The following is a 15,828-nucleotide window of genomic DNA, read 5'->3' on the forward strand; positions in this document are numbered from 1 at the left end:
GAAGGGAACACCTCTCCAGCCCTGGCACTCCCTCGGTGGCTCACTCTGTGAAGCCCTAAAATCTGCAGAGGTCCAGGTCAGAGACACACAGTAGGCTCCACTGGGCTTCACCCTGCCTTCCCGGCCAGATCCCCACCACACACACAGCCAATCTGAGGCCTGGGCAGCTCCCCAGCCTTTGCTGCTCTCTGCCCCTGGGAAATAAGAGTGTAGTTTTAGAAACACTCGCTCCAGGGCTAGAGGACAGACCCATTGCTGTGGAAAGTTGTCTTAGAGATGAACATGGAATCAAGCCGGGCTGGTCTTAAACTTTGCTGAGTCATGGGCCCCTGTGAGAATCTGACATATGTTCTGGCCCCTTTGGCCACTTTTGCTCAGAATCATACACAGACTAAAAGCCTTGTTTAAATCCTCCATTTAAGTAATGAGAAACTGAGCTCCAGGAGGGGCAAGGACTTGCCCTTGATCACATGGCAGGACCTGGGCTAGAAGACAAGCCCCCAGATCCCAGCAGCAGCCATAAGAGGCCTGTCCCCCAGGGAAAGGCCAGAGGGAAGAGAGGACACAGGTGGAATTGGGTAAATAGTTTTAATGTGTAACAGCAGGCCAAATGAAACAAGACACCCCCAAGGCCCCAGCCCTTTTCCCATGATGCCCTCAGACCTGTGTGTGAGTCAGCCCCATGCCTGCCCCAGCCCTGAGGCCCACAAGTCCCAGGGAAGGGTGGGAAAGGAAGGTGGGTAGCTGGGAGTTCAGCCCCAAGAGTTCAGGGAGGCAAACACGGGCTAGTTGAATTTGGCCTTGGAAAAATCCATCTCTGGATGCTGATCCATGAACCTGGGGAGGGAAAGTAGGAAGAAGGTGAAACAGGCCATCCCTCTCCCCCACATTAGTCCCTTTCTCTTAGCTCCCCATATGAGGTCTAAACTCTTCAGAACGCTGAGCAACTTGGAGCCAGGCCCCAAGGACTCTCTCTAAGGCCCATTTGAGGACCTGAGGCTGAAAGCTGAGGTGCCAACACTGGCACTGTTTTTCTGTCGGTGACAATGACCGCCTGTTACCCCTTCCTACCCTGAGGTGGCCTTGCCCTCAAGATGACCTCACCAAGTGATTATGGGAGGCAAGCCAAGGCTATAAAGCCATAAACTTGGCTGGCTCATCCTGGAAGGGGCAGGGCAGCTCCTGTGTTCCGCTCAGTACACACTCGTTGCTGTCACCCAGGTCCTAGCCCCAGACACCTTCCCCAAACCCCCATCTCTCAGTTGCTCACTTCTTCAGAATCTCCTGTTTCTTCTGCTCATCTGAGGTGGGCAGCCCCATGGACTTCTGTCTCTGGTCGTACATCATCTTCTCCACCATGCTGCGGGTCTCACTGTCCAGGTCTGACAGCTGGGGGGCAGGCATTGACAGGGATGGGTGAAGCTCTGGGGCCACCTAGGCCCCTCACCTCCCAACCGAAGCTCCCCAACCGGCCAGGGCTCACCTTGGAGTTCTCAGGATTGATCTTCTTGGTATTGATCTCGGGGTCACTGGACACCAAACGGCTCCACCACTCCATCTTGTTGATCTGAGAGGAAGAGGAGGACCACCGGGGGATGGGTGGTGGCTTGCTCTGTGCCCTGGGAACCACCACCCAACCCTTCCAGAACCAAACTCTCTCTCAACCACATCCTGCACTGGGGACCTGCGAAGGCCTGTACTGGGACCTAGGGTGCAAATGAACAAGACCTCTGCCCTCCCCAGTGGCTGGGGGAGACAGACACGGAGACAGTCACAAATCAGCATGATAACGGAAAGAATAAAGTACAGAGGGAGGACTTCCCTGGTGGCACAGTGGTTAAGAATCCGCCTGCCAATGCAGGGGACACGGGTTCGAGCCCTGGTCCGGGAAGATCCACGTGCCCCGGAGCAACTAAGCCCATGCACCACAACTACTGAAGCCCGGGCGCCTAGGGCCCGTGCTCCGCAACGAGAGAAGCCACCACAGTGAGAAGCCCACGCCCCGCAATGAAGAGTAGCCCCCACTGGCCGCAACTAGAGAAGGCCCATGTGCAGTAATGAAGACCCAGCGCAGCCAAAAGATAATAAATAAATAAATTAAATAAATTTATACCCCAAAAAAAGTACAGAGGGAGATATTCATCCAGCATGGAGGGAGAGGTCAGAGCAATACATGGATGGGCTAGGCCTTTAAGGACATACAGTAAACCACATTAAAAAGCAGGGAAGGACATTCCAGGTGGGAGGAAGTGCAAGGGCACAGAGGCAGCCAAGGCCAGTCAGGTAGGCTGGGTCAGGTGGTATGTACCATGGAGGCCTTCCTTGGACCCCTGGCACTTTACAGAGACCACATTCATTTACTGGTGTCTGTAATCCCAGCTCTCTGAGGGTGTAAGGGAGGGAACATAGGCTTCCTCAGGGCACAGTTTTCTACGTGTTGTTCACTGTTCTCTCTCCAGTGCTTAGAACAGTCTCTGGCACATAGTAGGTGTTCAAGTATTTGTTGAATTGAATGCATGTACAAACCTAATGGAAAGGAAAAGGCTTTGGTACTAAGGACAGTTCTGATCCCAACTCCACCTCCTCCTAGAAGCAAAAGCCTGGGCAAATCTCTGAGCTACCCTTTTCCTGACTCTAAAACTAGACAGACCTACTTTAAAAGTCTCGTTGTGGGGATTAAAAAAGGTATGTCCATCAGGCCCCCAGCACGGTCTCCGAGTTCATGAGCAGCCCCCCTCCCTAAGTCACAACACAGGCCAGGGGACGGGGCTTCTCACACCTTCTCCAGATGCACCGTCACCACCTTGCCGTCCTCGATAAGCCACGAGCTCTCCTCCACCTTCACCTCGTTGTAAAGCTCCCCGTCCACAATCGCCGGCTGCCCCTTGAGCCCCACCCGGAGGCGCCTCCGCTGGATGTCCACCACCACGTCCTTCCCCTTCAGCCGGAAGTTCACGGGGAAGGGCACTGCCAGCTGCACGGGGCAGGAGCAGTCAGGAGGGGCCCCGGGCTGGCTCCCTCACCTCAGCCCCAGCCCCTGCACTCACATCCAGCTCCGACAGGGTCTGGGTCCAGCGGTAACTGGGCAGGTCCGCCCCATTGCCGAAATTGGGCTTCAGCTTCCCTTTGTCCTTCTCGTCCTCCTCCTCCTCAGCCTCCTCAGCCTCCTGCTCACAGATGGGGTGCTCAGCTACTTACTTGACAGACCTAGACTGAACCCCACTGGGCCAGGCCCAGGGCTGGCACTGGGCATACAGCCACAGAACAGTACAGACCTGGTCCCTGCCCAGTCCACGGCCCACTAGGAGCCAGAGGTAAAACCTGTTCTGATCTCTGCCTGAGCTCAGACTGCTAGACCGTGTGACAGCTGGGGGATAGTGACAGTCAGAGATGGACCCACGGGACCCACCCAGCTGGCAGTTCAAGCCAAAGGACTTAGGAAGAAAGCCCAGCACAGAACAGGTCATGAGGTGGCCATCAGCAGGGCTGTTCTAAAATAAAACCAGGCTGACAAATGATCAACTTCTTTTTTCTGTGTCTCTAGGGTTGAGACCCTAGTCTCAGACCAGAACCTCTGCAAAGCCAAATGAGTGCCCCAAGGACTATCTGGGAAGCTGGACTCAAGTCAATGGGAGGAGCCCTGAGGGGAACATGCCCCAGGTGTGTCAGAGTAATCCACCATGAAGGGCCAGGCTGGGCCCACGGACCCAAGCCCACCCAAATGGTGCCTGTACAGGCACTGCCCTCCCTGGCTCTTGGGCTTTCCTGCCAAGGCTTAAAGCCAGTGGGTTTTTTTGTTTCTTTTTTTTAACCCACTTTGGTCCAGTGTGGAATCCTGAAGTATGGGGAGGATTCCCAAAGCTAAGGAGGGGTGGGGTGGGGAAGGGGAAGGCTTTCCAGAGAAACGGAAAGGCTGAAGAGTCCCCGGAAGTTCCCAAGCCCCCTGCTAGTCCTGAGCAGCCCCAGTCCATCTCACCTGCTTCCCTGGTGAGCCGAGACTGCCATTCTTGAGCTGGGCTTCATGACTCTCTGCATCCTTTTTCTGTGGCAAAGGGCAAAACATTTGGCAAGAGGGCACCCACTTCTAGTGCCAATGGGGATCGGGGGGCAGGGGAGAGAAGCCCACTCCTACTTGGTCAATTTCCAGCTGCAGCCTCTCGGCCTCCTCATCAGTCAGTTCCTTGATCTGGGGCCCAGAGGTCTCTGACTTGGCCTCCTTGGCCAGCCTGGCTGCCCGCTCCGCTTTCTCCCGCCGCTCAGTCTCCTGCTGAGCTCTCTTCTCCCGCCTGGCCTTCTGTGCCAGCTGGTTGTGGTGGTTGAAGGTCTGTGTGATAAGCTGAGGAAGGAAGAGAAGGCAATGAGGCATCAGGGGACGGGACATGTCCCAAGACGTGAGGCCAGTCCTATCTCTATTTGCTAAGTGCCTAGGCAAGGCACTGCACTCAGAACCTCAGTTTCCACATCTACAAAATGGGATTTAATACACACCTATATCATTGAGTTGTAGTAAGAATACCTGCAAAGAATCTGCTTCAACAAACAGCGACCACTTTAAAAAATTTAAAAAAACAAGGCAGTCCAGGGACTAAGACCCAACACTGAAGCTGGACAGCCTGCATTCTGATCCAGGCTTTGTCACGCACTAGCTATTGTATTTTTGGCAAATTACTTAACCTGTTAAGAGCTTCAGATTCCTTATCAGCAAGGATGAGTCCCTACCTCACAGGGATGTTGTGCAGACCAAATGGTAAGTGCTCTGAAAAGTCCTTCATTGTGGAGTGAAGCTGTTAGAAGCAGAGCTCCAGCCTCAGCCCCTCTGAGAAGCTTTTCCCCAGCTCTCAGGCCAGAGACCTTTCTTGAGGGAAAAGGTAGTCTCCTCCTCTCCTCAGCCTGCAAGCTATCCATTTCAAATCCTACCTCTCCCATGAAACCTTCCCAGGATGCTTCCAACGCACATCCTGCTAGCTGCTCCTCCTGTTGCCCAAGAGCAACTCCAATACTGTTGCCACCTGTCTGGCTCTGTGGCCTTGAACAAGTAAACAACTTTGACACTTTCTAAGCCCCAGTTTCATCAGCTCTCATGACATGTGTCACCTGGCTGAGGCTAACTCAGTGTCAGCTGGTGGAAGGTGGGGAGAAGCACCTTCTCTGCTATGAAAATACAATGGGAGAAATGGTTCTACCTCATGTTTTACACCAGCAGCTCTCAGAGAGTGCTCCCCTGACCCGCAGCAACAGCGTCACCCAGAATTTGTTAGAAATGCTAAGTCTCAGGCCCCACTCCAGACCTACTGCATCAGAAATTCTGGGGATATGACCCAGCAATCTGTATTTTTAACAAGCCCTCCTGGCCAATTCTCGTGCATACGTGAGAGTCACACCTACATTTGAGATCCTGGTCTACTCCTACCTGTGTGACCCTGAGGTCATCTCTCTGTGCTTCTATCTTATTATTTCTAAAAGCAGTCTTACATAGCTATTCTTTGCCTATAGTATCCTTGCCCCAATTCCCAGGTTGCCTGGCAAACTCCTACTTATCCTCCAGGACCAGCTCAAGTGTCTCTTGAATATCACCTCTTCACCTCTGGCAGGCTCAGGAATTTACCCAACTTAGGAAACCCAACTCTGTGTCAACCCACACACCTGGAGGAGGCCTCACAGGGCACCCACCACATGATCAGCGGTCAACAAACCATCTTTCAAGAATCTCTGAGCCATAGCTGGAGGGAAAAAGGGATCTGCAAGAGCTGAGGGGAATCACGTGGGGCTCAGGGTCACTGGAGTCAGCCATGGGCTCCCAGATCTAGGGTTCTGCCAAATGCCCTGTGGCCTCTCATTCATTGGAGGCCAGTTCCTCCTCTTACCCTCAAACCTCCAACCTCACACCACACTGCAGTAGCTCCACACTCTTCAAGGTTAAACGGTACCAAAAGAACCCCCAAACCAAATGGGTTAACAAAATGAGGTGTGTGTAAGAAAGAAATGAGCCACCTGCAGGCCATTCTGCTTCAACAGAAGGGATCAGTCATGGCACAATTACGCCAGCAGAGGCTGTTCCACCACAGGGCCTTGGTCCCAAGTCCCTAATCAGGACCTTGAACTCAAGCCATCTGCCAATGAGTGGCCAAGGGGAGGCAGGAGTGGAGCCATCCCCTCTTCCAGCTCCACTGAATCATGTTACGTCCCATTCCGTCCTGTTCTTTCCTAGCTCCTGGAGGTTAGATGAGGGCAGAGCTGAACCACCAGGCACAGTCAAGGCCAATCACAGCAGCCTCTGACCCCCTCCTCCCAGTCTCCTCCCACCAGCTTTACCCAGGCCCAGCCCCAGGTAGAGATCGCTGGGAGCATGTAGCCTACGCAGGAGTACCAACTGGCAGGCTGTCAGAGCCAAGCTTCTGTCACTGGACACATCTTTGGGAACCACAGACCAGCAGAGTGGGGAAGCGGTAAGGAGGGTTGGGCCAGTTCTAAAAGACAGCCCCAGACTGCTAAGTGGGCATACCTGAACACAGCACTCCCTGACCTTGGCTGGGCGATAGGGGAGCAAAGGGTGGTTCCCACCAGCCTGGCCGGGAGACCCCAGAGGGAAATTTAAGCTAAACCCAAAGGCATGAGGTCCTGAACCTGATCATAGGGCGGGGGGACACATCTGAGGGAGAAGCCACACTCCTGTTCTAGAACTTCATATAAATGGAATCATTCAATATGTGCTCTTATTTGTCTTCCTTTAAAAGGCTGAATAATATTATGTGTATATATGACATTTTGATTTTTCATCCATCAATGAACGCTTGGGTTGCTTCCACTTCTTGGCTATCATGAACAGTGTTGCTATGGGTGTACAAATCTCTCTTCAAGACTCTGCTCTCAGTTTTGGGGGATATACACCCAGAAGTGGGATTGCTGGATCATATGATAGTTCTATTTTTAATTTTTTTTTTTTTTTTTTTTTTGCTGTACGCAGGCCTCTCACTGCTGTGGCCTCTCCCGCCGCGGAGCACAGGCTCCGGATGCACAGGCCCAGCAGCCACGGTCCACGGGCCCAGCTGCTCCGCGGCATGCGGGATCCTCCCGGACCGGGGCACGAACCCACGTCCCCTGCATCGGCAGGCGGACTCTCAACCACTGCGCCACCAAGGAAGCCCTATTTTTAATTTTTTGAGGAACTGCCATACAGTTTTCCACAGCAGCTGCACCATTTTACATTCCCACCAACAGTGCACCAGAGTTCCAATTTCTCCACATCCTTGCCAACACTTGGTGTTTTCTGGGGTTTTGATAGAAGCCATCCTAATGGGTGTGAGGTGACGACATCTCATTTGTGATTTTCATTTGACTTTCTCTAATGATTAGTGATGCTGAGCATCTTTTATAATAAAAAGTTTTTAAACAGCTATGATAATTCACTTTTACCAGCAATGTCTGAAGAGTACCCTTTTTTCCACAGCCCTGTAAGCAATTTTTAAAAAAATATTTTTGTCAGTTTGACCAGAAAAAAAAAGCATCTTACTGTTTCTTTCTCCTACATTTCCTTGACTACTACTGAATTTAAGCATCTTTTCATATGTTCTTCTTGGAACTGCCCATTTTTTCTGTTTATCCTTTTCTTGTCAATTTACAAGAGTACCTGCACATTAAGTTGGCTATTAAATTTTATGTCCTCTGCAATGCATCTTTTCCAGATCTATTGTTTTTCAACTGACTTCATATGTCATTACGTCTCCTTTGCCACACATGTGTTCTATGTTTGAAGAAGCAAACAGCTACCTTTTATTCTGTAGTTTCCAGGTTTCTATCCTTGCAAGGTCTCCTCCACACAAGGTTATACATAGTTTCCCAGCTTTCCTTACTAAGCTCTTCTTGATCTGCAATTTATTTTTAGATATGAGTAAAACAGATGGTACAGTATGGTACACGTTTTGCTTTTTTACCAGTAGCCAGTTGTAGCAGCATGAATTATTAAATCGTCCTTTGCCTACTGAACTGAATTACCTACCTTATGGGACACATCTTAAATCCTCATACGTGCTAGACTTTTTCTGGATTCTCTATTCTGCTTCACTAGTCCATTCATCTCTTCCTATGTCAATAATATACTGATTAGATCATTATGGCTTTATCCGAATCCATAATGCCTAGCCCCAAAGCTATAAAAACTAAAAGTATTTTTGTATTTCTCTAAGTTTGTAGCATGAAGGCATTTACAGGCATTTACAGTGGGAGTCATATCTCCCACTTGGTATAAATATTGATACACATTTCTCTGTAGAAATATTAATGTTTCATTACACGATGCTGCTCCAACCCCTGGACTGGGGTACTGTACGTAATGTACAATATATGCACTGTATTGCCTCCTAAAATCCAATGAATTCTAAATGTCAAAACACATCTGGTCCCAAGAGGTCCAAAAAAAGGGTCTGTGAACTTGTATCCTCATGTGCCAGCCACACTATATGACCTCTTTTTATCCTTAAAACAGCCCTGTGAGGGAAAGATTATCCCCTCTTCCAGGGAAGAAAAATGAGGCTCAGAAAGTGATTCACCCAACACCACACAGCTGTCAAGCAGGAAGAGGGGGAGACCAGGATCCATTCACATCTGCCTATAGCTCCAGAGAACATGTTCTTAACCAACGCACTTGGAAACGATGCATCTGGTGGCCTGGTGCACAGTAGGTCCCCAATACAAAGAAGTTACTGGTGTTACAAATGGAGACCAGGCAGGAAGGCTAGACAGATTTCTGCCTGCCTGAGAGTCGGACCAACCTCCTGGGAAAGAGCTGACTCTAAGGGAACAAAGAGCCAAGGAGCATAACGAGGTCTAAGAGGGACCAGCAGACATCCAGTACACAGCAGTGACACCATCATCCCGTGACACCTGAGACACCACTTCTCAATATTATTCATCTCTCTCCCTTCTGCCTGCTATCTTACTCATCCTTCACACCTCAGGCACCTCTTTCTCATCAAGTCTTCCTTGAGCCCCCAACCTAGGTTAGTCCCCATTTTATGCTCCCAGGACTTCCGCCCTAACACCCATCACTTCTTCATTGTCTTTTTTTGGGGGGGGCGGTTTGTAAGGGGGCTACACTGTGAGATCCATGAAAACAAAGACCATTGTCTGTATTCACCTCTATAATCCTGAAGGCTCTGTCATAGTAGCTAACACAGGCAAAGTGTTTAGTGCTCAATAAACATTAGTTTACAAATGAATGAATGCAGATATTACAAGGTCGTGGCCCACAGAAAAATAGGAGGTGCTAGTGCTAATACAGAAAGAGTATTTGAGCCACAAAGGGCCCTACAGGTCAGTGAGTCCTCCTTCTTCCATTTTACAGATGTGAAGATTAAAAGGACCAGAGAATTGGTGGCAAATCAACCAGGCCACACAGCTAGACCAAGAACCCAGGACTCCTACTCCAGGCCAAAGTGTCTATAACAGAGTAGCCTCAGACCATCAAGACACATTATCAAGCATTTCAGCTTGTTAGAACCCTGAAGCCACAGAAAGCAGTTTGCAAAATATCTCCTTCTTGTTATTATGTCTCTTAAATTTAAGTGAAAACAAATATCAAGGTTATAAAAATCACGGTTCAGTGAGGTGACATCATTTACCAATCTTCAAAAACATAATCACAACCTAAGGAATTAGAAGATGTTCAAGGTATCAGAACCCATACCACAAAACACAATTCTCAGGTATCACCTCACATCAGTCAGGATGGCCATCATCAAAATGTCTACAAATAATAAATGCTGGAGAGGGTGTGGAGAAAAGGGAACCCTCCTACACTGCTGGTGGAAATGCAAATTGATACAGCCACTATGGAGAACAGTATGGAGGTTCCTTAAAAAACTAAAAATAGAGCTACCATATGATCCTACAATCCCACTCCTGGGCATATATCCAGAGAAAAACATGGTCTTCAAGGATACATGCACCCCAATGTTCACTGCAGAACTGTTTACAATAGCCAAGACATGGAAGCAAGCTAAATGTCCATCAACAGAGGAATGGATAAAGATGTGGTGTACACACACAGACACACACACACACACACACACACACACACACACACACACACACAGGAATATTACTCAGCCATAAAAAAGAATGAAATAATGCCATTTGCAACACCATGGATGGACCTAGAGATTATCACACTAACTGAAGTTAGTCAGAGAAAGATAAATATCATATGATATCACTCATATGTGGAATCTTAAAAAGTGATACAAATGAATTTATTTACAAAACAGAAAGACTCACGGACACAGAAAATAAACTTATGGTTACCAAAGGGGAAAGGGGAAGAGGGATAATCCAGGAGTTTGGGATTAACACACTGCTGTATATAAAACAGATAAAAAACAAGGACCTGGGGCTTCCCTGGTGGCGCAGTGGTTGAGAGTCCGCCTGCCGATGCAGGGGACACGGGTTCGTGCCCCGGTCCGGGAAGATCCCACATGCCGCGGAGTGGCTGGGCCCGTGAGCCATGGCCGCTGAGCCTGCGCATCCAGAGCCTGTGCTCCGCAACGGGAGAGGCCACAACGGTGAGAGGCCCACGTACCGCAAAAAAAAAAACAAAAAAAAACGGACCTACTGTATAGCACAGGGAACTATATTCAGTATCTTGTAATAACCTATAATGGAAAAGAATCTGAAAAAGTATATATATATATATATCTGTATGTGTGTGTGTGTGTGTGTATATATATATCTGACTCACTCTTCTGTACACCTGAAAACTAACACAAGATTGTAAATCAACTATTTCAATTAAAAAAAAAATTTTTTTTAAACCCTGCAATTCTCAAATCCTTGAACTTTTGCTTACAGCATCTGGGAAGACTGGGATACCCGGCTTTGAGTTTTCCTATATCTCTGTCTTCTAAGCTCAATTTCTAACATTTGCCTACTCTCATCTCCCAGCTAGGTAATTAGATAAAACCTCAATGGAAAAGGAACCAAAAAGCATGGTGTCAGGGGCAGAAGGCAGTTTTACAACAGACTCTGGCTCCAATCCTGGGTCTCCCATAACTCAGCTCAAATATTTGGACAACCCTGGCTCTCCCATAACTCAGACCAATTTCCTCACTTGTAAATGGGGATAGTAACATCTGCCCCTCTCAAACTTCTAGAGGACCATGGGGATAGGGCAGATAAGCACTTGGCAAGGAGAAGGGCTTCAATAAATGACAGCTCGCTTCCTTTCCCCGACTCTTTGCCCTTGGCATTTTACTTCTGCTACAGGTTATTATTATGCCAAAGGAAGGCCAAGTAAGCTCTTCTTCTGGAGAAACAGAGCTGCCCAAGGGACAGTGGTCCCCAACACTCACCTTCTCTGCCATCCCCTCTTCTCCTCCAACGAAAAAGTCTGTTTTGCGTCGAAGGAAGCTGAAGAAAGTGTTCACGAGCTGAAAGAAGACAAAGACCAAAGCTGTAGAGATGCCATATTGGGAGCCCCTCACCTACACAGAAGCTAACTTCCTTAGTCTAGAAGGGAACTTGGGACTGGACTGTTTCGCCCCGAGCCTCCCCACTGAGAAAACAGGCCCTGACTTAGTCACTTCTGCCAGGAAGCCTAGCCTAACCTTACCTAGATCACCTGAAAGGCAGATTTCTCATTTCTTGTGTGCATGTGTATATGTGTTCCACAATTTTTGTGGTGCTAGAAGCAGCCTGAGGATATTGGACACTCCTCTGCATCCAGGGCTTGAAACACCTGGGATCCAGCTTTCCTCTCCACAAAATAAAAAGCCCATCCAGAGTGGCACTGGCTGAGTTACTAGGGCAGAGCTAGGAGGAGGGGAACAAATGAAGCCACTTCAAAGAAGGTTAAAGGGGCTTCCCTGGTGGCACAGTGGTTGAGAGTCCGCCTGCCGATGCAGGGGACATGGGTTCGTGCCCCGGTCCGGGAGGATCCCACATGCCGCGGAGCGGCTGGGCCCGTGAGCCATGGCCGCTGAGCCTGCGCGTCCGGAGCCTGTGCTCCGCAACGGGAGAGGCCACAACAGTGAGAGGCCCGCATACCGCAAAACAAAACAAAACAAAAAAAACAAAGAAGGTTAAGACCAACTAACTCTGGCTGGGTTATCAGTGCAGCCAAGTCATTTAAGAGCATTGGTCTGGGTATCAGACTGATACACATTAGCTCTGTGGCCTTGGGAAAGTTTCTTAACTCCACAAAACAGAACCAGCAGCAGGACCTATTTCTAGGGATATAAGTGAGGATCCTCTGTGAGGACCAAAGGAGGTAATGGAGGTGAGGTGCTTAGCAGTGTCTCGCCCAGAGCAAGAGACCCTCTGCGGGAGAGTGAACTCCTCACAAGCAGGCACTGTGAACCATGACTTTGTCTACATCCCCAATGCCTAGCACCAGATCTGACTCAGAGTACATGCTCAATAAAATTTTTGCTGAATGAAAAGACCTAGTAGTGACCTAAGATTAGCACATATAACTAAGCCCCTTTTTTTTTTTTTTTTGGAGAAGCCAATGTAATGGCTAGTCTTTATTGGAAAGAAGAAACTTTACATCACATTTTGAGTGAGTTAGTGCAGGGGCTCAGTGGGCCAGCTGGTGGGGCACCAGCGTGTAATGGGTTCCACAGCTAGGGCATCGCTGGGCCTCGCCTTTATGCAGCCAGAACCAGATGACAGCACTGTTGTCTTCTTCACAGATGCAGCCCACTATCCGCTTATTGGTGATGGAGGGGACTAAATTAGGGTCTTCCTTGGTACCTGAGGCTGCCTTTGGGGCGAGCATATTGTACGGGTCTAGTCCCTGCGTGCAGCCAGCATGACCGCCCTCTCCAGCCCAGTGGCCTGCTCATCATCAGTAGGAACACCACCTCCAGACACCATAGAGTGCACCACGGAGACTCTGCTGGGACCGCGGGCCCTCAGGGCCTGCGTGGCCAGCACTTCAGCTCCGCGCAGTAACCTTGAAGCCTTCACGCCAACTAAGCCCTTTTATTTGCCCAAGTGAGTGGTTCTAAATCTGATGCTAGAATTTATCTCAATGGCTTCAATTCCTGCTTCTAGACACTTTTTCAATTCACTCAAAAACGAACTCACTCCCAAATCCAACTGTGTCAACAATTTAGGGGGGTGGGGGATGGGAGCCTTTCACATCTCCAAATTAATAGCACTCTTCCCACCTCAAAGGGCTTAGGAGTCCTTGGTCACCACAGGCACCTAAATGAGAGAATGGGAATGGAAAGCTCCATGAAAACTTGTCCCCAGAGAGACACAGAATCAGAAATGGTCTATGGAAAGCACACACTGGCCTAAGGATTCTGGTCCCCTCTAGGTCAGGACCCTTTTGGATGATCTTGGGCAAGTTCCTTCAGTTTCTTTATAGAAAGACTGATTTTGATAGGCTTTTCTACCTTTTGAACTTTCCATGGTTCAAAACAACCAACTCTAGAATCTCGACTAGTTGGTTTTTATCCTTCATACACTACGTGTTATTGGGTCTGGTCACTACGCATGAATTATGTTCTTGCACACATCAATCACTCAACAGATACTTGTTGAATGTTCAAGCCTGATTACTGAGAATTCCTCACTGTCCTTCACTTCAAGACTGCTCTCCTACAAGTTCAGGAAATAAGGATTCGTAGCTCTGTCTCAAAGAAAGAAACTGAGGCCTGGAGACGTGGAACGGTCTCAAGCTGATAGGTGGTGTAAAACAATTGTGAACACAGGTCTCCTATTCCCTCATTCAAGCCCTAAAAAGACCACGTGTTAACATCACCACCCCACCCCCACCCCCACACACCGCACACATTCTTCCGCTCGTTCCAAGTCTTGGTACATGCAAATCTCAATGTCTACAACAGTTCATCCTAAAGGATGCTCTTCGGGAGCGGCCAGCAGAAAAGAAACGGGGCCAGAAGTATGTGGGAGAAAAAGCGTGGGGGGCGGGGAGAGATCCCAAGACTCTGGGTCTTTTCAGGGGCGGGTGCAGGGACGCCGGAGCTGCTAAGACAGGAACTACTGAGGGGCCCCGGGGTCCCATGACTGATACGAGTGCAAGACTTGAGGCAAGGAGGCCAGGCCGGAAGCTGGAGTGCAGTAAGAATGCGGGGGGGATCCCAAAGCTCGCGAGGCCCAGCGGTGTATCTCGGCCCTTGAAGGCAGAGAAGGGCGGAGAGAGCGTGGCTGGGGCATCCCGGGTGGGCCAGGCCGAGCCAACGCCGCACGGGCCGTTACCTCCTGCACGCCGCCCTCGTGCTGCTGCGCCATGGCCAGCAACATGCCGTCGAAACGATCCTCCTCCTGCTCTCCACCCATCGTGCCGGCCGCTAGCCACGCTCCGAAATCTGAGCTCCGCACACGCGTCCCGCGCTCTCCGGTCCTTACGGTCGCGTCCGGTCCAGCCGCTCTAGTCCTCGGCCTTCCGCAGCGGAGCCGGAAACACGCACACGCCCCGCCGCCCAAGCCCGCCTGCTAGTTCTCTCTTCCCGCCTCTCTTCCGGCCTGCAGCCATTGACCGCGCGGCAAACAGCCCGCTTCGCCGGCCATTGGTCAACTTGCTAAGCCAATCAAAGAGCTCGTCAGTGAAGCTGTGGGCGGAGACGAGGGCCCCTGAGTTTGGTATGAGTTGCTATGGTCACCAGACGCTTTTTATGGAGCCTTCCAGAAAGCCCTGGGCCCAACTCCGGCGGGACTGGAAGCTAAAAAGGCACGAACTTTGTTCCTATGGGAATGACCTCCCAGCTTGTAGAACAGTGAAGTGGAAAGTGTTCTTAGTCATCTCTTCTAACCCTTCAATGAGTCAATTGAGGCCCAGAAAGGAGAAGGGACTTTGCCCGAATGACAGCCCACCTCCGGCATCATCACATACTCCATACAAATTTGAAGGGTCCCCGATCTTATAAGGGCTCTGTGCTTGGGTTAATGCTCTTCTGCTGAAGTCCTGAAAATTTTTTTTTTTGGCCCCGAGGCATGCGGGATCTAGTTTCCCGGCCAGGGATCCAACCCCTGCCCCCCGCAGTGGAAGCGTGGAGTCTTAACCGCTGGACTGCCAGGGAAGTCCTCTTAAATTCTCAATAATTTTTGAACAAGAGACTCCACATTGTCATTTTAAACTGGTCCCTGCAAATTATGTGATGAGTGCTTTATTCAACGTTCACTTCAATTAATGTGCGGGACGGGTCCCAGCCGTCTAAGGCCAACCACTTTACTTTTGTATTGAATTTCATCATCTTAGTCTTTTCAGGGATTCTACTCTTATTATCCTTTTCTAAATCTCCTGCATCACAATCTTCTTTCTTCTGGATCATCCCTTTCAACTTATAAACGCAATTCAATGTTACTTTTTTTAAAAAATAAATTTATTTATGTATTTAATTTTGGCTGCGTTGGGTCTTCGTTGCTGCGCATGGGCTTTCTCTAGTTGTGGCGAGTGGGGGCTACTCTTCATTGAGGTGTGTGTGCTTCTCATTGCAGTGACTTCTATTGTTACAGACCATGGGCTCTAGATGCGCGGGCTTCAGTAGTTGTGGTGCGCGGGCTTCATTAGTTGTGGCACACAGGCTCAGTAGTTGTGGCGCACGGGCTTAATTGCTCCGCGGCATGTGGAATCTTCCTGGACCAGGGCTCAAACCCGTGTCCTCTGCATTGGCAGGCGGATTCTTAACCGCTGCGCCACCAGGGAAGCCCGTCACTTCTTTTTTTACTATTCTATGACCCCACCTTCTCCTCCTACCACCCCAATTTTCAGTTCTCTTTCACAGCAAAATTTGAAAAGATTGCTTGTTTCACCACTTCCTCACCTTCCATCTCTTTTTTATTTACTCTAATTAGTCTTTTTTTAAT

The 15,828-nt window shown here is 49.5% G+C and overlaps 1 protein-coding gene and 1 pseudogene across 2 annotated transcripts; both read right to left on the reverse strand.

Moving 5' to 3' along the window:
• Positions 1-581: 581 nt before the first annotated feature.
• On the reverse strand, positions 582-14,414 carry NUDC (nuclear distribution C, dynein complex regulator). The gene is made up of 9 exons (XM_082832296.1): positions 14,221-14,414; positions 11,343-11,420; positions 4,133-4,336; positions 3,977-4,042; positions 3,048-3,167; positions 2,780-2,974; positions 1,484-1,567; positions 1,271-1,389; positions 582-837 (listed from the first exon to the last, which is right to left on the reverse strand). Exons 1-9 carry the CDS (start codon positions 14,299-14,301, stop codon positions 786-788), a joined length of 999 nt encoding a protein of 332 aa, XP_082688422.1. The 5' UTR covers positions 14,302-14,414; the 3' UTR covers positions 582-785.
• Positions 12,496-13,795, reverse strand: LOC309958272 (cytochrome c oxidase subunit 5B, mitochondrial-like; annotated as a pseudogene). The gene is made up of 2 exons: positions 13,787-13,795; positions 12,496-12,972 (listed from the first exon to the last, which is right to left on the reverse strand). The product of its transcript is annotated as a cytochrome c oxidase subunit 5B, mitochondrial-like (transcript).
• Positions 14,415-15,828: the final 1,414 nt, after the last annotated feature.

Source organism: Leucopleurus acutus (assembly GCF_964270905.1).
Source record: "Leucopleurus acutus genome assembly, chromosome: 2".
Lineage (NCBI taxonomy): Eukaryota > Metazoa > Chordata > Mammalia > Artiodactyla > Delphinidae > Leucopleurus > Leucopleurus acutus.

Coding starts and splice junctions, on each gene's coding strand:
- NUDC (XM_082832296.1), bottom strand. CDS start 14,301: ATGGGTGGAGAGCAGGAGGAGGATCGTTTCGACGGCATGTTGCTGGCC. Junction 1,568..2,779: donor TGACGGTGCATCTGGAGAAG/GTGTGAGAAGCC, acceptor TCTTCCTCTCAG/ATCAACAAGATGGAGTGGTG. Junction 1,390..1,483: donor TCAATCCTGAGAACTCCAAG/GTGAGCCCTGGC, acceptor CCTGCCCCCCAG/CTGTCAGACCTGGACAGTGA.